This window comes from Sycon ciliatum, chromosome 1 (genome assembly GCF_964019385.1).
Source record: "Sycon ciliatum chromosome 1, ocSycCili1.1, whole genome shotgun sequence".
NCBI lineage: Eukaryota > Metazoa > Porifera > Calcarea > Leucosolenida > Sycettidae > Sycon > Sycon ciliatum.
In genome coordinates this window covers 74,663,353-74,688,095 of record NC_088643.1, presented here as the reverse complement: position 1 = coordinate 74,688,095, position 24,743 = coordinate 74,663,353, and the positions used below count along the sequence as shown (strand labels likewise).

General features: G+C 50.0%; 1 protein-coding gene across 1 annotated transcript; it reads left to right on the top strand.

The window, feature by feature from the left end:
• Nucleotides 1–890: 890 nt before the first annotated feature.
• Nucleotides 891–23,336, top strand: LOC135805425 (protein phosphatase 1 regulatory subunit 37-like). The gene is made up of 13 exons (XM_065319455.1): nt 891–1,337; nt 4,288–4,385; nt 5,150–5,195; nt 5,678–5,778; nt 6,083–6,202; nt 6,506–6,656; nt 6,859–7,004; nt 18,182–18,301; nt 18,840–18,981; nt 19,429–19,595; nt 20,213–20,786; nt 21,113–21,199; nt 21,650–23,336. The coding sequence occupies exons 1-13, from the start codon at nt 1,073–1,075 to the stop codon at nt 22,024–22,026; spliced, it is 2,394 nt and encodes a 797-aa protein (XP_065175527.1). The 5' UTR covers nt 891–1,072; the 3' UTR covers nt 22,027–23,336.
• Nucleotides 23,337–24,743: the final 1,407 nt, after the last annotated feature.

Here is a 24,743-nt window from a genome sequence, read left to right as displayed (position 1 = left end):
ATATCTCTATATACACTCGGTTTCCTTGTTATAATAATATGATACATGTATACACCAGTATGAAAACTGAGGCGAAGCCGAGGTTTTTATAACTGGTGTATATATCTCGATATACACGAGGTTCCTTTGTTATTATTTATACCTCTCCATATTCACCGTGCGAACTCTCAGCCTGAGCTGGTTTTGCTTGCGGCTGCAACGCACGGGGTAGTGAACCCAGGACAGAAGCGGACCAGGCATCATGACTTTGCACATCTATCGTTATGCTGCTTCATTACGCGACCTGTTTTATTATTATTATTATATTCACCGCGTGTGACCTCCTAATGGTTTGTTCCTCGCTGACAACTACTGCTAATTTCCCTTAGCGGTGTATATGGAGATATATACACCACTAAGGGAGAGCATGCCTAAGACTGTAAGTGTATATGGAGTGAGGTATAAATCTCTATAATACATGTACACTCGGTTCCTTGTTATTATAATTATATGAGTGCTTTGGTATGGCAAAAATCTATGTGAGTCAATACTAAGGCCGGTAAGCATGGTAAGGGAGTGATAAGGAGTGATAAAAGATAATGGGAACACAGATTCAATGTACATGTAGTAGTCTGTCAAGTGTCACATGGTCACTGTGTCAGTCAGTGTAGGATATGCATCACAACCACAATGTGGTCATGACTGTACTCTTGCTTCGCCATGCGCGCCAATCTTGTATTCTTGACTGTACTCTCGATCTCTAGCTCTTGCGCTTTTGCCATGCCATGCAATGACTATGATTGTCTTGGTCACGTAAAAAATTCGTTACCGTTGGCATGGTTGGTGCTATCGCTTATCGATCGTGCATGCTTGTCGTTGTATGTTGTGCGCACAAAATAATAATATTTTTATAGTAAAACAGGAGAAAAAGTGTTGAGGAGATTAATAATTTTTTGTTGAAGGTAAAGTGACTGACCTGTACTTGCGCCTGGCCTGGTGTGCTAACGTAGCAGCTTCGCATCGATCATGCATTGTGTCTGAAACCTAGTGCAGAAAAGGCATAGCAAGCAATGCAATCAACGTGAGCTGAGTAATGGCAGAAGCCCCTGTGGATCTGAGTTTGACCGTTGCAAGCACTGCACGAACACCTGTAGCCGCTACCTCCTCCGAGAATAGCGGCACTGCAGTGGTGCCGAATGCGGAGCAGGCAAAACCTGCTATCCGTCGGATGAAACGTAAATCATCACTGACTAGAAACTTTGAGGAACGGCGGAAAGAGCTGCAGAACTCGAGGGTCCGTTTTCGAGAAGGAGAGGAGCTGACAGATTCCAGTCCTGCTCAACTGCCCTGGAAAGATGGTGAGCTGCTACACGCTCTAAAAACATGCTACTGCAGCCTGATCAATATTTGGCTTGCGTTATCGGGGAAACCTCATGACAGGAAACAAACAATTGATGCACTGCATTCATTGAATTTAAGTCGCTGGGGACACAGCACAGCCGCACGCGGGAGATAGGAAATCATCGAAACGTACTGTTCGTTAGTCTTGTTTGATTTTGTTGATTAGTATTCCAAAATTGCTGAAATTCTACAAATGCAGAATATGTGTGGCGTGTGATTAAGTGATAGCAATGTGATGTGTGAACCAGTGGATACAAGGACTGAGTCGTTGTGATAATAGAGAGGTTCCGCATATTAACGTAATTACGCTAGTAAAAAAACGTAATCGATCTACTGAAAGTCTTACGGAAACTGCATGCGGATCTGTGTTCCGCCATAATATGGAGTTTTCAAATCATGTAGCTGCCCCTGGCAACTCCGAACGCGGCAGTGTACAACCGGATCGACCTGGGCAGAGAGTCATAAATGTGTACCCCAGTCCACTTACGGAGCACCTACGTTATCAGAGCCCTATCTACGTACTCTGCGTAGTAGTAGTAGTATTTATTCCCCTAGCTATGCAGAAGACGTTACTTCAGTAACGTCTGGCGCTAGCCAGGGTCCACACAGCTTTAATTTGGTGTTTGTTTGTTTGTTTGTGTCACGCCTGGCGCTATCCCGTATCTGTCCCGTACCGTACCATCAAACACAGCTGGCCACATACAGCTGGCCGCAATATTCAAAAAGGGCTTTCAAACCCAAGATCATACCGTGAAGCAACTTGGAAGAATGGGTATGAATGCGAAGTGTATGGGGGAATGCATGTAGGGCGTTAGTGTGCGTTCGAATCCCAGGATATGCCTGAAAAAAATAGGAGAATTGAAAAATTTATAACATCCCTATGCTTTTTTTGCCGTCATCAAGGCGGTAGACGGTGTCGTATTACCCTCGATCGTACCTGTTCTGTACCTATACCGTACCGTACCTATACCGTACCGTACCATCAAAGACGGCTGGCCACAATGCATATTCAAATAGGGCTTTCAAATGCAAGATCATAACGTGAAGCAACTTGGAAGAATTAGTATGTATGCGAAGTGTATCGGGGGTTGCATGCAGGTCGCGCGATAGTGTGGGTTCGAATCCCAGGTTATGTCTTAAAAAAAAATGGGATTTTTTAAGAATTTATAACTTCCCTATGCTTTTTTTGTCTAGGCCATCACGGCAAAAAAGCATAGCGTAGGGCCCTGAGCTTCCAAGCTCTCTCGTTTCACATCGAACAACTCAACAGTGTTGACACACAAATTCAAAGAGCGCCAATGAGGCAAAAAAGGAAAAAGAAAAGTTAAAAGATGAGGCTATAGACAATGTGAACAACTTTCCGTAAGTGGAGTGCAAACTCGCGAACTCACGGGTTTTTCCCGCCCACTAACGTAAAGTTGCTCTACTTTAAGTAGTGCGGAACCTCTCTAATGTTTTCAACCTGTTTTTGAGCGTGAAAGCACGTATGAAGAAACCGATTTCATGGGTTTCCACAGTCCTTTACACGACACCATCTGCCATGATCTGCGCATGTGTGGTTGCTATGGCAAGCAACAGGAGTATGATGAAATATTTGCAAGTTGCTGGGTGGCCAGCTGTCACAGTCGCTGTGACGCAGTAATTTTGAAATACTTTACCCGGCATCGCAAAGCCAATATGCAACCAAAACACACATGTCGTTTGATTTGATTCACAATCTTCCATGTGTATTCTTTCCCGTAGCCCTTTGAAAATGTTTTGATAATGTTTCTATCTCACAAGTATACCGTAAAGTCTTGTATAAAAGCCGCACTTGAATAGAAGCCGCCCTCGAATAGAAGCCGCAATTTTGGGCCCATCAAATCACACATAAGCCTGGTTTTAGTGTTGACATACATAGAAATACCTGTCTTGTATAGAAGCCTGTCTCATATAGAAGCCTGCAAAATTTCACCAAGAAAGTCATAGAAGCCGCTGCTTTTATACAAGACTTTACAGTATGTATAAGTGCGAAATTCGAGCATTCTGGCTTCTTTGTACGTCAGCTCTGCCCGCATTGTAGCATTGAACAACGTGTAGTTGGACAGCGGAAGAAGACTTCTGTGAAACGTGGCTGAGAGTCCAAAGTTCAGCCTTTTCCATAGAGACTAAAGCGATTTTTACGCCGAATCGTCTTGGTGTGACTGCAGCCTGAATGCAGGGCGCTTCTCTATTTCTCTCTTCCTTCCAGGAGTGCGTATCACTATAAACTGCATTTGATAGCTCCAGTAATTCCTCTAGAAGCATTATGCTAGGAAATTATTTTCAAGAAGTTCCATACCCTGTTACTGTATTTCACCGGTTGAAAGTCCCCCCCCCCCCCCCCCATACTTAGGCCAGTTTTAGGACCTCCGTTTCCCAGTTCAAGGGCCCCGGTTGGAAGTCGACTACCGGTATCCACACAGTTTTAGTTCGGTGCTTACTGTTTAGGTCATAAGAGGTCCATTAATACTGTAGTGTCTTGTTTTAAAGCCGGTCTCATATAGAAGCCTGTTTTGAATACAAGGCTGATTTTCAAGATGCACTGTTGGCACATAAGCCTGGTTTTAGTGTTGACGTACATAGAAATGCCTGGCTTGAATAGAAACTTAGCCGTGACATCGGCTTCTACAGGAATAAGCCCGGCTCTTATACACAACATTATGGTAACCGGCAAAATACTACAGTGAAACCTGTCTAAGACGACCGCTCAAGGGACCTTCAAAATGTGGTCTCTGTTACCAGGTGGTCTCCTTATCCAGGGTCATTTGACTGGACATGGCATCCCTTGGTCCTGGCTGCAATGGTCGTCTGGGACAGGTGGTCGCCTTATCCGAGTGGTGGCCTTGACAGGTTTTACTGTATTTGCGTGCTCTTCCTTGGTTACAGTTGTGCCACCGTCATGCTCACGGGTACTGGAAATGTACCGTGTGGCATGCAGCAAGGTCAAGGTGCGCCCATTGAGCCAAGTGGTCGAATTTGTTCAGGTGAGCATTTGATGTCATGCTTGCTCACTCACTGAGACTAGTGTTCACGGTTCTGCTTAGTGTGAAGCGTAGAGAAATCACGTAGCGAACAGGTGTCCGGGGTTAGAGTCTACGGCTTCACGTGTTTTGGGTCCAGATTTCTAAATAGGAATGCGATTCTCTACGTTGTGGCGTATGCAAAGAAAATGCGCACGGATCCGCCTGGTATCATTTGAGAAAACTTCCAAATTTTAAACGGGAAATTCCCATTTCATGATGGGATTTCTTTGCATGAACGTAGAGCAGAACAACTTTCTCCTACGCTACAGGAGTGCGAAGAGTGATCAAGGGGTTCTACGCATCGCATTGCCGTAACCTAGAGCAGAACATCGCTACTATAATACTTCTTGGAGTATACAGGTCTGGGCATGGTGCCTCTGACTGCCCCTGCCGTGCACAACACACTGTTCACACCGTTAGCAGTGTTGTGTATGCAAATGAAAATTCAGTCATCATGTAATTTATTATATTTTGTGTGCACTTGTACTACAGTGAAACCTGTCTAAGACGACCGCTCAAGGGACCTTCAAAATGTGGTCTCTGTTACCACTTACCAGGTGGTCTCCTTATCCAGGGTCATTTAACTGGAAGTAGCATCCCTTGGTCCTGGTTCCAGTGGTCTTTCAGGACAGGTGGTCACCTTATCCGAGTGGTCGCCTTGACAGGTTTTACTGTAATTAAGTTATTGTGTTTTTACATGCATGTACATTATGACTTTGCAATAGAACATCACCGATTTCAACGCGCGCCAGGACTGCCTAATGCTGAAAGGTGAGATCTGCGTGTCGCAATGTATTGCCATCAGGAGCATTCACTAGTAGAGCCAGTCGTAATGATAGTGTGAGGCACTATGTGGCTGTGTGAGTAGTGAAATGATTCTGAGACGTTAGTCGCGCGCCACGTTATCAGAACTGCATGAACATATATACAATCACATCGTCATGTACTACGTATGAATGGGAGCTCAAAGAGTAATATCTGGTTGCCATTTTTGCGCGCTTGGAATTTCATGGTGGGAGCTGCGTAGTGCATACACCACGTGGCATCATGGCCCCGTGCCCATGGAATAGAAGTCGCATCAGTCTGGCGTTCAGGTGGGTACAATGGTGTAGAATCGTTGTGTCCCTTGGCATTGCCTCAATGCATCTGAGCGGTGGCTCTACCCGTACAGACACAACTTCTACTGCGATGGATATAATGCAGTGTACTTGTATGCCATCTACTTGTATGCCATCTACTTGTATGCACTCCAGGCGTCAGACTGGATACTCGGCATTGTGAAGCTTTGGAAGAAATATTTCGACGGGTCACTGTGAATCTTCTCAATGTCGATGGATGTGGACTGGAAGATGATGTAAGGCCAAAGCACACAGGTCATGGTATTTCCACAGCAAACTGCTGGCCATGCACTGTTCATTGCCTACTCAGAAAAGTTCATTTATGTTGCCTATCATGCCATTCTTTTTCATTCCCCACCCCTCTTCTCCTTCCTGCTCTCCTCTGCTACCGTCCAATTGCTTTATCATTACTACCAGACTCTATAATCTGTGTGTTGAACAGTACGAAATGCCCTTCTCCTGCCCTTTTGTTTTGTCTCGGACACTTTCCATTGCTGACTGAGAGTTTTGTTCTCCGTGCATCTGTGCTGTGGTATGTAGGGTGCCATGGCATTACTGGAGATGGTCGAATTCTATGAAGGAGCACACATTCTAAGCATGGGAAACAATCCTAAACTCACCAGACAAATGTGGCTCGCTCTGTCTCGCATGATGAAGAGGGTAAGTGCAGTTATGCGGCATGATTTGGCCAATTGGTGTACAGTGGCTTGGCAGGAGGTATCAATAGTTGGAATGGTAAATATTGCCATCATTGACATGTGGGAGAGCTGCTGATTAGGCACAATTACACTGTGATCAGGAAAATGGCTTCTGGGGAAAGTAAACCATGGCAAGGAAACCCGAGCTAGAACGTTGGGTTGTGAAATATGTAGGTGCTTATGTAGTAGCAGACTCTATCCTGCTTGACACATGCTTACATGGCTGCTTCTTGTTCTTGTGTTCTATCTGTGTTTGGTTCATCAGGCAACATTTCTACACTACCTCGACCTGTCTCAGTCACTGACAGATTTGAGTGCACTACCAATGGTCTGCAGGTCTCTTAGGGCTAACTGTCCACTTCTCACGTTGCACTTGGAGCGCAATGCCCTGGCTGGGCGTCGTCTGATCATTCTCGGTAAGGTTTTTATTCTGATTATTTCAAGATTCAAACAGCATAACAGATTGCGGTGGCTCACCTGAAGTTTGTGTACAGTGAGTCTCTACGTGCACTCCGTAATAATATTGATTGGTTTTTTTCCTGGCGACAACTTCAACTTTTTCAGTGTAGCAAAGGATGATTGCCTGCGATCTCGTGCGTATCTGTCTCCGTGTGATAGCTGCGGCACTGAAGTGCAATACTACACTAGCGCATCTCTACTTAGGAGACAACGGTCTCACGGCAGACGATGCCGTTGCACTTGGCCAAATGCTGAAGGGAAACCGGCGCCTGGAGTTGCTGGACATCCGCGACAACCACTTTCTGGTAAGTGTGTGCAACGGTGAGGTGAAAGAGTGTGCGTGCCTGAAAGAACTTCAGTGGAAGGACCTTTTCTTTCTTGATCATAACGTCTGTGATACACGGGTACTTCCTCCGCGTCATTAAAATTGTCGCTTCGCACATCACAAAGTTTGTGACTTGGCTCGTCTTAGTCAGACTGTCGGAATCGCTGTTTTCTGTGTTCAAACATTGGTGCTACCCTTCCTGCGCAATGTCTACTTGTTACTGAAGCCGTGGTGGTCTCGGACTTTGTCGGGGCTCTCTTCCGCACCAAGCAAATTCATCTCGCTCCGCACTATTCCGCCCCAGAGCGCATATTGTTTTTATGGAGTTCGTGCCGTCCCACATCGTTCGCGTGGGCATTTAATAAAAAACTGCAAGCTCGGGTATAAGAATCCTGGTATCTCTCCTGAATACGAAATGCTGAAGTTGACGATGTCAAGAACAAAGCGTTCTCAAATTCCTAAAATGCGCTACTTGCGGCGCATGGTGCTGCGAAGGTAGCAGGTCTGAAAACACCAACAAATCAGCGAAGCACTTGCCAAGGAAAGAAGGTGCGGAACTGCTTACCCTATCCCAAGGTGCGGAACTGCTTACCCTATCCCAAGGTGCGGAACTGCTTACCCTATCCCAAGGTGCGGAACTGCTTACCCTATCCCAAGGTGCGGAACTGCTTACCCTATCCCAAGGTGCGGAACTGCTTACCCTATCCCAAGGTGCGGAACTGCTTACCCTATCCCAAGGTGCGGAACTGCTTACCCTATCCCAAGGTGCGGAACTGCTTACCCTATCCCAAGGTGCGGAACTGCTTACCCTATCCCAAGGTGCGGAACTGCTTACCCTATCCCAAGGTGCGGAACTGCTTACCCTATCCCAAGGTGCGGAACTGCTTACCCTATCCCAAGGTGCGGAACTGCTTACCCTATCCCAAGGTGCGGAACTGCTTACCCTATCCCAAGGTGCGGAACTGCTTACCCTATCCCAAGGTGCGGAACTGCTTACCCTATCCCAAGGTGCGGAACTGCTTACCCTATCCCAAGGTGCGGAACTGCTTACCCTATCCCAAGGTGCGGAACTGCTTACCCTATCCCAAGGTGCGGAACTGCTTACCCTATCCCAAGGTGCGGAACTGCTTACCCTATCCCAAGGTGCGGAACTGCTTACCCTATCCCAAGGTGCGGAACTGCTTACCCTATCCCAAGGTGCGGAACTGCTTACCCTATCCCAAGGTGCGGAACTGCTTACCCTATCCCAAGGTGCGGAACTGCTTACCCTATCCCAAGGTGCGGAACTGCTTACCCTATCCCAAGGTGCGGAACTGCTTACCCTATCCCAAGGTGCGGAACTGCTTACCCTATCCCAAGGTGCGGAACTGCTTACCCTATCCCAAGGTGCGGAACTGCTTACCCTATCCCAAGGTGCGGAACTGCTTACCCTATCCCAAGGTGCGGAACTGCTTACCCTATCCCAAGGTGCGGAACTGCTTACCCTATCCCAAGGTGCGGAACTGCTTACCCTATCCCAAGGTGCGGAACTGCTTACCCTATCCCAAGGTGCGGAACTGCTTACCCTATCCCAAGGTGCGGAACTGCTTACCCTATCCCAAGGTGCGGAACTGCTTACCCTATCCCAAGGTGCGGAACTGCTTACCCTATCCCAAGGTGCGGAACTGCTTACCCTATCCCAAGGTGCGGAACTGCTTACCCTATCCCAAGGTGCGGAACTGCTTACCCTATCCCAAGGTGCGGAACTGCTTACCCTATCCCAAGGTGCGGAACTGCTTACCCTATCCCAAGGTGCGGAACTGCTTACCCTATCCCAAGGTGCGGAACTGCTTACCCTATCCCAAGGTGCGGAACTGCTTACCCTATCCCAAGGTGCGGAACTGCTTACCCTATCCCAAGGTGCGGAACTGCTTACCCTATCCCAAGGTGCGGAACTGCTTACCCTATCCCAAGGTGCGGAACTGCTTACCCTATCCCAAGGTGCGGAACTGCTTACCCTATCCCAAGGTGCGGAACTGCTTACCCTATCCCAAGGTGCGGAACTGCTTACCCTATCCCAAGGTGCGGAACTGCTTACCCTATCCCAAGGTGCGGAACTGCTTACCCTATCCCAAGGTGCGGAACTGCTTACCCTATCCCAAGGTGCGGAACTGCTTACCCTATCCCAAGGTGCGGAACTGCTTACCCTATCCCAAGGTGCGGAACTGCTTACCCTATCCCAAGGTGCGGAACTGCTTACCCTATCCCAAGGTGCGGAACTGCTTACCCTATCCCAAGGTGCGGAACTGCTTACCCTATCCCAAGGTGCGGAACTGCTTACCCTATCCCAAGGTGCGGAACTGCTTACCCTATCCCAAGGTGCGGAACTGCTTACCCTATCCCAAGGTGCGGAACTGCTTACCCTATCCCAAGGTGCGGAACTGCTTACCCTATCCCAAGGTGCGGAACTGCTTACCCTATCCCAAGGTGCGGAACTGCTTACCCTATCCCAAGGTGCGGAACTGCTTACCCTATCCCAAGGTGCGGAACTGCTTACCCTATCCCAAGGTGCGGAACTGCTTACCCTATCCCAAGGTGCGGAACTGCTTACCCTATCCCAAGGTGCGGAACTGCTTACCCTATCCCAAGGTGCGGAACTGCTTACCCTATCCCAAGGTGCGGAACTGCTTACCCTATCCCAAGGTGCGGAACTGCTTACCCTATCCCAAGGTGCGGAACTGCTTACCCTATCCCAAGGTGCGGAACTGCTTACCCTATCCCAAGGTGCGGAACTGCTTACCCTATCCCAAGGTGCGGAACTGCTTACCCTATCCCAAGGTGCGGAACTGCTTACCCTATCCCAAGGTGCGGAACTGCTTACCCTATCCCAAGGTGCGGAACTGCTTACCCTATCCCAAGGTGCGGAACTGCTTACCCTATCCCAAGGTGCGGAACTGCTTACCCTATCCCAAGGTGCGGAACTGCTTACCCTATCCCAAGGTGCGGAACTGCTTACCCTATCCCAAGGTGCGGAACTGCTTACCCTATCCCAAGGTGCGGAACTGCTTACCCTATCCCAAGGTGCGGAACTGCTTACCCTATCCCAAGGTGCGGAACTGCTTACCCTATCCCAAGGTGCGGAACTGCTTACCCTATCCCAAGGTGCGGAACTGCTTACCCTATCCCAAGGTGCGGAACTGCTTACCCTATCCCAAGGTGCGGAACTGCTTACCCTATCCCAAGGTGCGGAACTGCTTACCCTATCCCAAGGTGCGGAACTGCTTACCCTATCCCAAGGTGCGGAACTGCTTACCCTATCCCAAGGTGCGGAACTGCTTACCCTATCCCAAGGTGCGGAACTGCTTACCCTATCCCAAGGTGCGGAACTGCTTACCCTATCCCAAGGTGCGGAACTGCTTACCCTATCCCAAGGTGCGGAACTGCTTACCCTATCCCAAGGTGCGGAACTGCTTACCCTATCCCAAGGTGCGGAACTGCTTACCCTATCCCAAGGTGCGGAACTGCTTACCCTATCCCAAGGTGCGGAACTGCTTACCCTATCCCAAGGTGCGGAACTGCTTACCCTATCCCAAGGTGCGGAACTGCTTACCCTATCCCAAGGTGCGGAACTGCTTACCCTATCCCAAGGTGCGGAACTGCTTACCCTATCCCAAGGTGCGGAACTGCTTACCCTATCCCAAGGTGCGGAACTGCTTACCCTATCCCAAGGTGCGGAACTGCTTACCCTATCCCAAGGTGCGGAACTGCTTACCCTATCCCAAGGTGCGGAACTGCTTACCCTATCCCAAGGTGCGGAACTGCTTACCCTATCCCAAGGTGCGGAACTGCTTACCCTATCCCAAGGTGCGGAACTGCTTACCCTATCCCAAGGTGCGGAACTGCTTACCCTATCCCAAGGTGCGGAACTGCTTACCCTATCCCAAGGTGCGGAACTGCTTACCCTATCCCAAGGTGCGGAACTGCTTACCCTATCCCAAGGTGCGGAACTGCTTACCCTATCCCAAGGTGCGGAACTGCTTACCCTATCCCAAGGTGCGGAACTGCTTACCCTATCCCAAGGTGCGGAACTGCTTACCCTATCCCAAGGTGCGGAACTGCTTACCCTATCCCAAGGTGCGGAACTGCTTACCCTATCCCAAGGTGCGGAACTGCTTACCCTATCCCAAGGTGCGGAACTGCTTACCCTATCCCAAGGTGCGGAACTGCTTACCCTATCCCAAGGTGCGGAACTGCTTACCCTATCCCAAGGTGCGGAACTGCTTACCCTATCCCAAGGTGCGGAACTGCTTACCCTATCCCAAGGTGCGGAACTGCTTACCCTATCCCAAGGTGCGGAACTGCTTACCCTATCCCAAGGTGCGGAACTGCTTACCCTATCCCAAGGTGCGGAACTGCTTACCCTATCCCAAGGTGCGGAACTGCTTACCCTATCCCAAGGTGCGGAACTGCTTACCCTATCCCAAGGTGCGGAACTGCTTACCCTATCCCAAGGTGCGGAACTGCTTACCCTATCCCAAGGTGCGGAACTGCTTACCCTATCCCAAGGTGCGGAACTGCTTACCCTATCCCAAGGTGCGGAACTGCTTACCCTATCCCAAGGTGCGGAACTGCTTACCCTATCCCAAGGTGCGGAACTGCTTACCCTATCCCAAGGTGCGGAACTGCTTACCCTATCCCAAGGTGCGGAACTGCTTACCCTATCCCAAGGTGCGGAACTGCTTACCCTATCCCAAGGTGCGGAACTGCTTACCCTATCCCAAGGTGCGGAACTGCTTACCCTATCCCAAGGTGCGGAACTGCTTACCCTATCCCAAGGTGCGGAACTGCTTACCCTATCCCAAGGTGCGGAACTGCTTACCCTATCCCAAGGTGCGGAACTGCTTACCCTATCCCAAGGTGCGGAACTGCTTACCCTATCCCAAGGTGCGGAACTGCTTACCCTATCCCAAGGTGCGGAACTGCTTACCCTATCCCAAGGTGCGGAACTGCTTACCCTATCCCAAGGTGCGGAACTGCTTACCCTATCCCAAGGTGCGGAACTGCTTACCCTATCCCAAGGTGCGGAACTGCTTACCCTATCCCAAGGTGCGGAACTGCTTACCCTATCCCAAGGTGCGGAACTGCTTACCCTATCCCAAGGTGCGGAACTGCTTACCCTATCCCAAGGTGCGGAACTGCTTACCCTATCCCAAGGTGCGGAACTGCTTACCCTATCCCAAGGTGCGGAACTGCTTACCCTATCCCAAGGTGCGGAACTGCTTACCCTATCCCAAGGTGCGGAACTGCTTACCCTATCCCAAGGTGCGGAACTGCTTACCCTATCCCAAGGTGCGGAACTGCTTACCCTATCCCAAGGTGCGGAACTGCTTACCCTATCCCAAGGTGCGGAACTGCTTACCCTATCCCAAGGTGCGGAACTGCTTACCCTATCCCAAGGTGCGGAACTGCTTACCCTATCCCAAGGTGCGGAACTGCTTACCCTATCCCAAGGTGCGGAACTGCTTACCCTATCCCAAGGTGCGGAACTGCTTACCCTATCCCAAGGTGCGGAACTGCTTACCCTATCCCAAGGTGCGGAACTGCTTACCCTATCCCAAGGTGCGGAACTGCTTACCCTATCCCAAGGTGCGGAACTGCTTACCCTATCCCAAGGTGCGGAACTGCTTACCCTATCCCAAGGTGCGGAACTGCTTACCCTATCCCAAGGTGCGGAACTGCTTACCCTATCCCAAGGTGCGGAACTGCTTACCCTATCCCAAGGTGCGGAACTGCTTACCCTATCCCAAGGTGCGGAACTGCTTACCCTATCCCAAGGTGCGGAACTGCTTACCCTATCCCAAGGTGCGGAACTGCTTACCCTATCCCAAGGTGCGGAACTGCTTACCCTATCCCAAGGTGCGGAACTGCTTACCCTATCCCAAATCCCAAGGTGCGGAACTGCTTACCCTATCCCAAGGTGCGGAACTGCTTACCCTATCCCAAGGTGCGGGAACTGCTTACCCTATCCCAAGGTGCGGGAACTGCTTACCCTATCCCAAGGTGCGGGAACTGCTTACCCTATCCCAAGGTGCGGAACTGCTTACCCTATCCCAAGGTGCGGAACTGCTTACCCTATCCCAAGGTGCGGGGAACTGCTTACCCTATCCCAAGGTGCGGGGAACTGCTTACCCTATCCCAAGGTGCGGGGAACTGCTTACCCTATCCCAAGGTGCGGAACTGCTTACCCTATCCCAAGGTGCGGAACTGCTTACCCTATCCCAAGGTGCGGAACTGCTTACCCTATCCCAAGGTGCGGAACTGCTTACCCTATCCCAAGGTGCGGAACTGCTTACCCTATCCCAAGGTGCGGAACTGCTTACCCTATCCCAAGGTGCGGAACTGCTTACCCTATCCCAAGGTGCGGAACTGCTTACCCTATCCCAAGGTGCGGGAACTGCTTACCCTATCCCAAGGTGCGGAACTGCTTACCCTATCCCAAGGTGCGGAACTGCTTACCCTATCCCAAGGTGCGGAACTGCTTACCCTATCCCAAGGTGCGGAACTGCTTACCCTATCCCAAGGTGCGGAACTGCTTACCCTATCCCAAGGTGCGGAACTGCTTACCCTATCCCAAGGTGCGGAACTGCTTACCCTATCCCAAGGTGCGGAACTGCTTACCCTATCCCAAGGTGCGGAACTGCTTACCCTATCCCAAGGTGCGGAACTGCTTACCCTATCCCAAGGTGCGGAACTGCTTACCCTATCCCAAGGTGCGGAACTGCTTACCCTATCCCAAGGTGCGGAACTGCTTACCCTATCCCAAGGTGCGGAACTGCTTACCCTATCCCAAGGTGCGGAACTGCTTACCCTATCCCAAGGTGCGGAACTGCTTACCCTATCCCAAGGTGCGGAACTGCTTACCCTATCCCAAGGTGCGGAACTGCTTACCCTATCCCAAGGTGCGGGGAACTGCTTACCCTATCCCAAGGTGCGGAACTGCTTACCCTATCCCAAGGTGCGGAACTGCTTACCCTATCCCAAGGTGCGGAACTGCTTACCCTATCCCAAGGTGCGGAACTGCTTACCCTATCCCAAGGTGCGGGGGAACTGCTTACCCTATCCCAAGGTGCGGGGAACTGCTTACCCTATCCCAAGGTGCGGAACTGCTTACCCTATCCCAAGGTGCGGAACTGCTTACCCTATCCCAAGGTGCGGAACTGCTTACCCTATCCCAAGGTGCGGGGAACTGCTTACCCTATCCCAAGGTGCGGAACTGCTTACCCTATCCCAAGGTGCGGAACTGCTTACCCTATCCCAAGGTGCGGAACTGCTTACCCTATCCCAAGGTGCGGAACTGCTTACCCTATCCCAAGGTGCGGAACTGCTTACCCTATCCCAAGGTGCGGAACTGCTTACCCTATCCCAAGGTGCGGAACTGCTTACCCTATCCCAAGGTGCGGAACTGCTTACCCTATCCCAAGGTGCGGAACTGCTTACCCTATCCCAAGGTGCGGAACTGCTTACCCTATCCCAAGGTGCGGAACTGCTTACCCTATCCCAAGGTGCGGAACTGCTTACCCTATCCCAAGGTGCGGAACTGCTTACCCTATCCCAAGGTGCGGAACTGCTTACCCTATCCCAAGGTGCGGAACTGCTTACCCTATCCCAAGGTGCGGGGAACTGCTTACCCTATCCCAAGGTGTGGAACTGCTTACCCTATCCCAAGGTGCGGAACTGCTTACCCTATCCCAAGGTGCGGAACTGCTTACCCTATCCCAAGGTGCGGAACTGCTTACCCTATCCCAAGGTGCGGGGGAACTGCTTACCCTATCCCAAGGTGCGGAACTGCTTACCCTATCCCAAGGTGCGGAACTGCTTACCCTATCCCAAGGTGCGGAACTGCTTACCCTATCCCAAGGTGCGGAACTGCTTACCCTATCCCAAGGTGCGGAACTGCTTACCCTATCCCAAGGTGCGGAACTGCTTACCCTATCCCAAGGTGCGGAACTGCTTACCCTATCCCAAGGTGCGGAACTGCTTACCCTATCCCAAGGTGCGGAACTGCTTACCCTATCCCAAGGTGCGGAACTGCTTACCCTATCCCAAGGTGCGGGGGAACTGCTTACCCTATCCCAAGGTGCGGGGGAACTGCTTACCCTATCCCAAGGTGCGGAACTGCTTACCCTATCCCAAGGTGCGGAACTGCTTACCCTATCCCAAGGTGCGGAACTGCTTACCCTATCCCAAGGTGCGGGGGAACTGCTTACCCTATCCCAAGGTGCGGGGGAACTGCTTACCCTATCCCAAGGTGTGGAACTGCTTACCCTATCCCAAGGTGCGGAACTGCTTACCCTATCCCAAGGTGCGGAACTGCTTACCCTATCCCAAGGTGCGGAACTGCTTACCCTATCCCAAGGTGCGGGGGAACTGCTTACCCTATCCCAAGGTGCGGAACTGCTTACCCTATCCCAAGGTGCGGAACTGCTTACCCTATCCCAAGGTGCGGAACTGCTTACCCTATCCCAAGGTGCGGAACTGCTTACCCTATCCCAAGGTGCGGAACTGCTTACCCTATCCCAAGGTGCGGAACTGCTTACCCTATCCCAAGGTGCTGGAACTGCTTACCCTATCCCAAGGTGCGGAACTGCTTACCCTATCCCAAGGTGCGGAACTGCTTACCCTATCCCAAGGTGCGGAACTGCTTACCCTATCCCAAGGTGCGGAACTGCTTACCCTATCCCAAGGTGCGGAACTGCTTACCCTATCCCAAGGTGCGGAACTGCTTACCCTATCCCAAGGTGCGGAACTGCTTACCCTATCCCAAGGTGCGGAACTGCTTACCCTATCCCAAGGTGCGGAACTGCTTACCCTATCCCAAGGTGCGGAACTGCTTACCCTATCCCAAGGTGCGGAACTGCTTACCCTATCCCAAGGTGCGGAACTGCTTACCCTATCCCAAGGTGCGGAACTGCTTACCCTATCCCAAGGTGCGGAACTGCTTACCCTATCCCAAGGTGCGGAACTGCTTACCCTATCCCAAGGTGCGGAACTGCTTACCCTATCCCAAGGTGCGGGGGAACTGCTTACCCTATCCCAAGGTGCGGGGGAACTGCTTACCCTATCCCAAGGTGTGGAACTGCTTACCCTATCCCAAGGTGCGGAACTGCTTACCCTATCCCAAGGTGCGGAACTGCTTACCCTATCCCAAGGTGCGGAACTGCTTACCCTATCCCAAGGTGCGGGGGAACTGCTTACCCTATCCCAAGGTGCGGAACTGCTTACCCTATCCCAAGGTGCGGAACTGCTTACCCTATCCCAAGGTGCGGAACTGCTTACCCTATCCCAAGGTGCGGAACTGCTTACCCTATCCCAAGGTGCGGAACTGCTTACCCTATCCCAAGGTGCGGAACTGCTTACCCTATCCCAAGGTGCGGAACTGCTTACCCTATCCCAAGGTGCGGAACTGCTTACCCTATCCCAAGGTGCGGAACTGCTTACCCTATCCCAAGGTGCGGAACTGCTTACCCTATCCCAAGGTGCGGAACTGCTTACCCTATCCCAAGGTGCGGGGGAACTGCTTACCCTATCCCAAGGTGCGGAACTGCTTACCCTATCCCAAGGTGCGGAACTGCTTACCCTATCCCAAGGTGCGGAACTGCTTACCCTATCCCAAGGTGCGGAACTGCTTACCCTATCCCAAGGTGCGGGGGAACTGCTTACCCTATCCCAAGGTGTGGAACTGCTTACCCTATCCCAAGGTGCGGAACTGCTTACCCTATCCCAAGGTGCGGAACTGCTTACCCTATCCCAAGGTGCGGAACTGCTTACCCTATCCCAAGGTGCGGAACTGCTTACCCTATCCCAAGGTGCGGAACTGCTTACCCTATCCCAAGGTGCGGAACTGCTTACCCTATCCCAAGGTGCGGAACTGCTTACCCTATCCCAAGGTGCGGAACTGCTTACCCTATCCCAAGGTGCGGAACTGCTTACCCTATCCCAAGGTGCTGGAACTGCTTACCCTATCCCAAGGTGCGGAACTGCTTACCCTATCCCAAGGTGCGGAACTGCTTACCCTATCCCAAGGTGCGGGGGAACTGCTTACCCTATCCCAAGGTGCGGAACTGCTTACCCTATCCCAAGGTGCGGAACTGCTTACCCTATCCCAAGGTGCGGAACTGCTTACCCTATCCCAAGGTGCGGAACTGCTTACCCTATCCCAAGGTGCGGAACTGCTTACCCTATCCCAAGGTGCGGGGGAACTGCTTACCCTATCCCAAGGTGCGGAACTGCTTACCCTATCCCAAGGTGCGGAACTGCTTACCCTATCCCAAGGTGCGGAACTGCTTACCCTATCCCAAGGTGCGGAACTGCTTACCCTATCCCAAGGTGCGGAACTGCTTACCCTATCCCAAGGTGCGGAACTGCTTACCCTATCCCAAGGTGCGGAACTGCTTACCCTATCCCAAGGTGCGGAACTGCTTACCCTATCCCAAGGTGCGGAACTGCTTACCCTATCCCAAGGTGCGGAACTGCTTACCCTATCCCAAGGTGCGGAACTGCTTACCCTATCCCGCTGCTGGGCGTTCATTACAGTGTGCTCTGCACACAATGCTAACTTGAAACAATGCCCGTGCTTGCCTTCATCCTTGCCTGCCACCTTGAGGCATAGATCGCTTGAAAACGAAGTTTCTTGACCTGAAATATTTGAACGAGTCTTGTTCAGGGTATTGTTTGGTGCTGAAGGGTCTGCCTCAAACTCTGGTGAAGACGTCGTCCTTAGCTGCAAGTGCAGCGAAGCGGGAGGCCACAAACTAAAGCTTGGTCCGTCGACAATGCCGCACTCTGCCTCAATTTCTAGCTGATTTCTTTGCCCTTCGAGTGGACAAAATAAATTTGAAAAATCGCACTGGGAAGCGACAATTTTAATGACGCGGAGGAAGTATTCAATAGACTACGTATCCAGTGGTTGTTGGTAATTGGCTCCTTGGGTTGCTGTCACGATCCCAGACTCCTTAGTGTAGCAATGGAGCTGTAGGAATGTTTCTGTTTGGCTGTAGAATTGTAGAGGCTTGAACTGTGTGTGTGTATGCGCGCACACGTGTGTGTGTGTGTGTGTGTGTGTGTGTGTGTGTGTGTGTGTGTGTGTGTGTGCGTGTGTATTTCGCAATGTGCACGCAGGATCAAGGTGTGACGATACTGTGCCAAGCACTTTCGACCCAAGAGCAAGGTCTCAATGCACTCGTTCTGTGGAATAATCGCTTCACGGTGAAGGCCGTGGGAGCCATGTCAACAATGCTGGTGAGATTCACACCGTGCTTGTTTGCCCTATATAAGGTAGAAGGGTAAAAGAAGGATGGCGGACATGTTGAGCCCGGCTGACTATATTGCTGTCTTTTCTAGCCGTAGACCCCGTCCCGCCTACTTAACAGTCTTAGCTTAGGCTTCAAATGGAAATGTACTACGGACAGTTGAAGCATATCCTTTCTTTTGAAGAATGTGTGTTCTTACTTCTTAGTTAGGCTGTGACTATGATGTACATGTAGGTCTATTGTTCTCTACCTCTGTCATATTATAGACAATTCTTTAGCGTACAACTCGGTGTCTGTTTTGTGGCATGAGGATCTGGGTCTGGATTCAACGATGTTTTCGTTTTCAGTACCTACAACAAATGCTATCCTTCCATGTGTGCTGATGAACCCATCCTCACAGAGATACTATAGCATGCCAGGCGTTTTAGTGTGGTAATGTCTAGCCATTACAAACATAGTTGTCAAGTTGCTCACTGCGGGGTCCTGTTCCGATGCCTGTTTCGTGCCTTCTGCCTGCTGCGGTGTAGGCTCTTCACCGTAGCCTGCACACGCTTGAAGTTGGCCGCAATCGCCTAGGCAACGATGGTATGGAGGGCCTGAAGCTGGGCTTGATGCGCAACCGCTCGATTCAGCGACTGGGCATCATGGAGCTAGGCCTCACCACTACAGGTAGGATTTTAGAAAATGTGTATTCAGTAAACACTCAAGTGTGCACATAGCAGGGATGGCAATGCGCGTATACTGCAAAGCGACAAACTTTCGCAGCGCGCAAATTCAAGTAGCGTTGTCATAAATTGGGCTGGTTCACGATGAGAAACTTTTGCGATTCTATCTCTTCAGTCGGATCTTGTACTGTCTACAATCAAATGTACGGAGAGGTTTGCGGTGATTTATATTCGCGAATGTGTGGTGGTCCCGAAAATAGAGAAATTTAATCTCTAGCGAAAGTTTCTCACTTTACAGTAATCAATACCGTACAATCCATTCACCCGTGTGTTGTGGATACCCAAGTAATAATCCAGACTCGCGAACACCTGTAAGAATGATTGGTGTTTATCGCCCAGCGACACAGATATGCCAACGATGTCCCCTGCCTTCACGTTGTTTTCTGTACAGGAACAATTGCACTTGCCGAGTACATCGGAGAGAGCCCTGTGCTGGAGACAGTCAATGTGCGTCGAAACAACATCCGTATTGGTGGTCTTCTTGCGCTGGCTAGGGCACACAAGCTTAGCAATAGCCTGATAAAACTTGATGTTGACACAAACATCAAATGCGATCAGGTATGTGTCATACCACATGAGAGAAGATGTATTATTGGCTGCCACAATCAAAAAGTTATGCTTTGTACGACTTCAAGGTGAATTGTAGCAGTTTGTGAAAGCCAGAATAAGCTGTTGGGCTGCCGCTTAGCTAGTTGTGGATGGGAATTTGAAAACGTCAGTGCTGTTCAGTGAAATCCAGGCACCATGAGTCAGCTAGCACCAGGCGCTGGGCAACCCCGGACCTGCAAACACTGGGTTGTGCACGGGTGCAGGGCACTATTTTACCATGGATATTCATGAGCTCAGCTTTCATTGAGCGCAACTGTGTGTGAAATCCCTCACCGAAAGTGCCTACTGCTAGCAGTGAGAGAGGGAGAGATAAACTGAGAGAGGCAGAGAAAGAGACAGAGAGGATGAGAGACAGAGATACACAGATAGAAACCGAGAGCAGCACACTGGTTTTATATGACATATTTAATGATATTTTCCCAAGTCGTGAATCAATAACCGGCACCAGGCTGGACAGCTTCTTTTTTGTTTGGCTTGAACCTTACGAAGGTTCGCTCAGTATCCGTTGTTAAAATTTTGCCCACTCGTGCAAACTAGTATTGTCTTTTCTTGTGACGTTTTCACAGCGTGACCAGGAGATCTTGAAAGATCTGACGTCATCTCTTGAAGAATACTCTTTTCGTAATCAACAGCTTGCTGCAAAGCGCCAGCTGGACGCTGAGCAGGAGGCCAGATTGCAAGCGGAGTCAGAGACAGCAGCGGCGGAGAGCTCTGAAAGTACAGCTACATCAGGAGAAGATGAGCATGAATCCAGCGAGGCAGAAGCGCTAGCAGAGGCCAACTCCACGGAGGTCGCAACTCAAAGCATAGACGCTGTAGATGGTGATGATAATGTTTTTAAAGATGACGCTACCGGCAATGGAGTAACTGCTTCCAGCGTGGCAATGCCGGCTGTTGGTGAGGCCAGTACTGAGATCGCCAGCAATCTTCTATCAGCGAATGGTTCTGCTGGCGGGGATGAAGACATGCCTGACCCAGAACTAGCCGATGATGTTGCTATTGACTTTGCAGAGCCAGGTGCCGAGGGCTTAGCACTGAAAGCGCCACGCATTGAGGACGAAGAGGATGATGTTCTTGAGATTAGCGAGCAGGGTGACGAAGATGATGAACGCGCAGCGCTAAAGTCACCCATTGCCGATGGTATGAGGCCAGTGTACTATAACTATGCTGTTGCTTTCTGATAATTACAGGTGTCTTTGAGTTTATTTTCGAAGCCACTGACCACACTTGCTTTAAGCGTTTCTGTGTGTTCACTATCGACACTGCACCACACTTGCTTTAAGCGTTTCTGTGTGTTCACTATCGCTATCGACACTGCACTGGACATACAAGACCATGGGCAGGTTGTATGCTTGCTTGAATAATTCAAAGCGGATCTTGTAGTAGATCGCATCTGCGGAAATGCCCCTAGTTGTCCTTAGGTCCTTCGCTGCAGCTTTGATCTCTCTTTTTTCTGCATTGGTCAGATTCGATGAACTTCAGCTGTGACTTTGAAGCAGCACTTGAAGAGCTGGATCTGAAGGATGATGCAGCTCAGGAAACTCCCAATTCTGGTAAGGGAATGTTGTCTCGAATGTTGTGATTCCCGGAGTCTGTGGTGCACAGGCTTGCTTACTTTAGTTTGGCCTTCGGAGAAACTAGTCAGGGGGGGGGGCGGGGCGGGGGGGGGGGGGGGATAGCAGCTTCCTCATTGCAGTGCATGGGTTGTTGGTGTTTGATCAGTCACCTTTGCTCACCTTTGTGTGTTTCTGTGATCTCGCAAGAGTCAGGGGAATACGTGGCAATTTCCGGATGCATGTGGATCAGGGTTGTAGGACTGAACCGACTATGTCCCAAGATGTGCAGCTGCATTGCAGGTTTGCTGGCACTGTCGTAACCATGTAGTGCCAAAGAGGGGAGGGGGGGGGGGGCTGGAAGCCTGTAACTGGTGAGCAATGCTCATTCCTGGAGCGTACGATCACATTTTCCTCCTGCCTGTCTCCTGTTCCTTTACATTGTCTTAGGATCAGCCGAGGACAATTCCGATGAATCCTCTGTCATTTCTTCATCCGACAACAGCGGAACAGATGCGTACCCGAATGGTGATGTGAAATCTGCCCATCACACCACCAACCAAGCAGAGTCCTCTGCGGAGGTGGTGGCATTAGACCAGCATTCTGCAGCAGAGGTCGAATCTAATGGGTCCTCTGCTACTTCAGTAATCGATAAGCCAGCAGAGATAGTGTCAGAAAGCACTTCATCACAGGATGTGGAGGAAGAGCGCTCAGCAGAAATGGAATCAGTTGGCCCTGGAGAGAAGGATGTGGCAGATGAACCTGGAGCAGGAGAGGTTGCGTCCGGCGAGCCAGACGCTGTGGAAGCAGATGAAGCCATTGCTTAGCAAGCCAAGAGCGAAGAAAATGAATTTGTACCATCATTACCAGGCTGTTTGTAGCCTCCAGCGATGTTCCCTGCAACTCCACCCAGCAACTCTACCCAGCAACCCCGGCAATCTTGTATACGGCCTAGTACTGGCTAGTTCTGTTTCGTCTCCCGAAATCACTGACAGTTGAACCTGCTCGTCATTAGTGGTATTGTTGATGATAATTATTTGGGCAGCAAGTAGGTGCTGGGCTGTGGAGCTTGCACCAGTCTACTTGCGTGATAATTACGGTAACTCACTACTCAGCGAAGTGCCAGTTTTGTTTCAAGTTGGACGTGTAGGTCTATCAGTATGAGGTTACTGTTGATACGGAGCAGCCTTGACTACGGCAGTTCTCCTTCTGGAACCTGTTCAATGGATGTACATAGAAGCGGGCCACAACTGAGTTTAATACGGTCTCTGTGAACACACTGCCTTTGGAATCATTCTGTTGACATGCTGGTCCGGAGTGTCTAATTTTGGTTGGCATGATGAGATCAGTTGGTAATTGGCAGGTGATGTAGCAGGTTTCTGCGTGTTTTATTGTTCTTAGACACCGGGCCAGTGTCCCTTTGATACTATACTGCAATATTTATATTTTTGGCTTCTGGGCACAAGGTTGAAATGCACTGTCTTGCACCACTCCTTGTCTGGTATGTCGGCGGTAATGTCAAGCTGCTAACCGTCTCGTGACACCACCCTTATGTTTTGTGTGTGTTTTAGAAAAAAATGTTATCATGGCAGGTTCCATCATCAATTGTCATTCAGTCTGCTTTTCCTCTGTTATGTTGTCAGCGAGGCCTGGCTTGATGTTCATGTGGTAGCCCGATTGCGCCGTGTATTTGGGACGTACTAATCCCATCCTGTTCTGCATATTTCTAAGTCTTTAATCCCCCTCCCCCATTGACTAATACCGAGTCCTAATTTTAAATAAGTCAAGATGCGAATAGCATTGATTTTTTTTAAGTATCTATCCTATGTGCGTTGAGCTTTTCTAGAATAAACCTTTCCTTACTGCGGGCAGTGGTATTCAAATTCTGTTTTCATTTTCTTCTACGGTGTCAGTGACGTCATACATGATTCGCAAGATGTTGGTCGTACGGCTTACTCTTCTGTCATTAGTTAGAACTAGCCATACCCTGCTGTTTACTTGCACCCATACTCTCAGTGTTTGTTTGGGTTTTTTTTCAATTGTTGCTCGTGCCATCTTAGTTTAAAAGCCTTGCTCAGATATGTGCCACCGTTCACGGGAAGGTCACAAGAAAGAACTTTGAAAAGTGAAAAGTTGACCCAGCGTTGTTCAATTCAATAACTCTGATTGACCTGTGTACGTGAATATCCGTATATTAAAATTTTATGTTGCACTGTCGTGACTGGTGCTGTAGGTGACTCTCGGTAAGAGTACATAACTACCGGTATGTACTCTTGCTCTCGGCTATAGCCATGGTAATTGAAATCAGCCTCGTGAAATCTTCACTCAATTTTTATTGCAGGGGTGATTGTTGCTGCATTGACCTTTCTGAGTAAATGTTACCGAGTGGAGTTGTGGCGCAAGTGAAATCCGGACCAATGTACGCCAAACCAGTACCGGTATGTCGTGTATATAATAATATGCGTGCGAAGCGACACTGCCTTCAATGCTGAGAGTGTACAGTACTCGTACAGGTGCGGCATCATTCGAACAGGATTTCACCACGCCACATGCAGCTGTACTTGCTGCTTTTCGTACCCAATCACTATCATTGTGTATGTACAAAAGACATCTACAGTACAAACTTCTCTCTCTCTCTCTCCACATGTATGAGATCTTCCTTGTGCAGCAGTCATATCTGAAAAGGAAGATTGTAGAGCTTGTCAACTATAGGTCTTTGAGGTCCTGAGTAAGTTTGGATATGTCAACCTGAAGGTTCACTGACACACGCATCCAGTATACATGTATCTGAGATCAAATGACTATTGCGTAACCAAATAATACCTTTAATATACTGATGCTGATTGAAACATTCTGTACGTGTCCATTACCATGAGTTGTCTCTTTTTGATCAGTTGCACCACTCAAGATACAGTTAACCTCTGTTTCCCCTTAGCAAGAGTACAAGCAAGAGTACATAACCCCAAGAGTGTGCAACTGCCTGCACCTCTATGCTGTGCTGCGACGGCAGAACTTCACATCACGTGACATGGTTCAAAAGGTTATGCTGGCAAACAGTGCAAAGTGACCACAAGAGAGTTGTACCCAAAGCTGGGCTGCGTACAACCCAGTATCTATCATGCACAGAGTGCACGGGTTCATCACGTGATGTGAAGTTCTGCCGTCGCAGACCCCATAGCTGGAGTTGCACACTCTTGGGGTTATGTACTCTTGCTTGTACAAGTCATGTACATTGTAAAGTGCGCTCCCCCCCCCCCCGGATTTCACCGCGACATCACTTGCATCTGCTCCTCCCAGCACACGTGGCATGCGCACCACACCCACATACACAGACGCATGCACACACGCAGCATTATTATGTACATGCACAATACCTCGTTTTCGGACGACAATCAACGGGCGGCATGTGCAAATCACCTACACTGGTGAACCAGAATCCAAAACCATCAAGCTGCAGTGTCTCAGTCCGATACAAGACTACTAGTTAGTAACTAACAAATGATAAATAATATAAGAACTGCAGGAAAGTTAACAGAAGCTGGAC

Bases quoted from the DNA above. Each gene is read 5' to 3' on its own strand.
- LOC135805425 (XM_065319455.1), top strand. From the start codon at position 1,073: ATGGCAGAAGCCCCTGTGGATCTGAGTTTGACCGTTGCAAGCACTGCA. The intron at 7,005-18,181 runs GTAAGTGTGTGC...ATGTGCACGCAG, and splicing joins TCCGCGACAACCACTTTCTG to GATCAAGGTGTGACGATACT. The intron at 21,200-21,649 runs GTAAGGGAATGT...ACATTGTCTTAG, and splicing joins TCAGGAAACTCCCAATTCTG to GATCAGCCGAGGACAATTCC.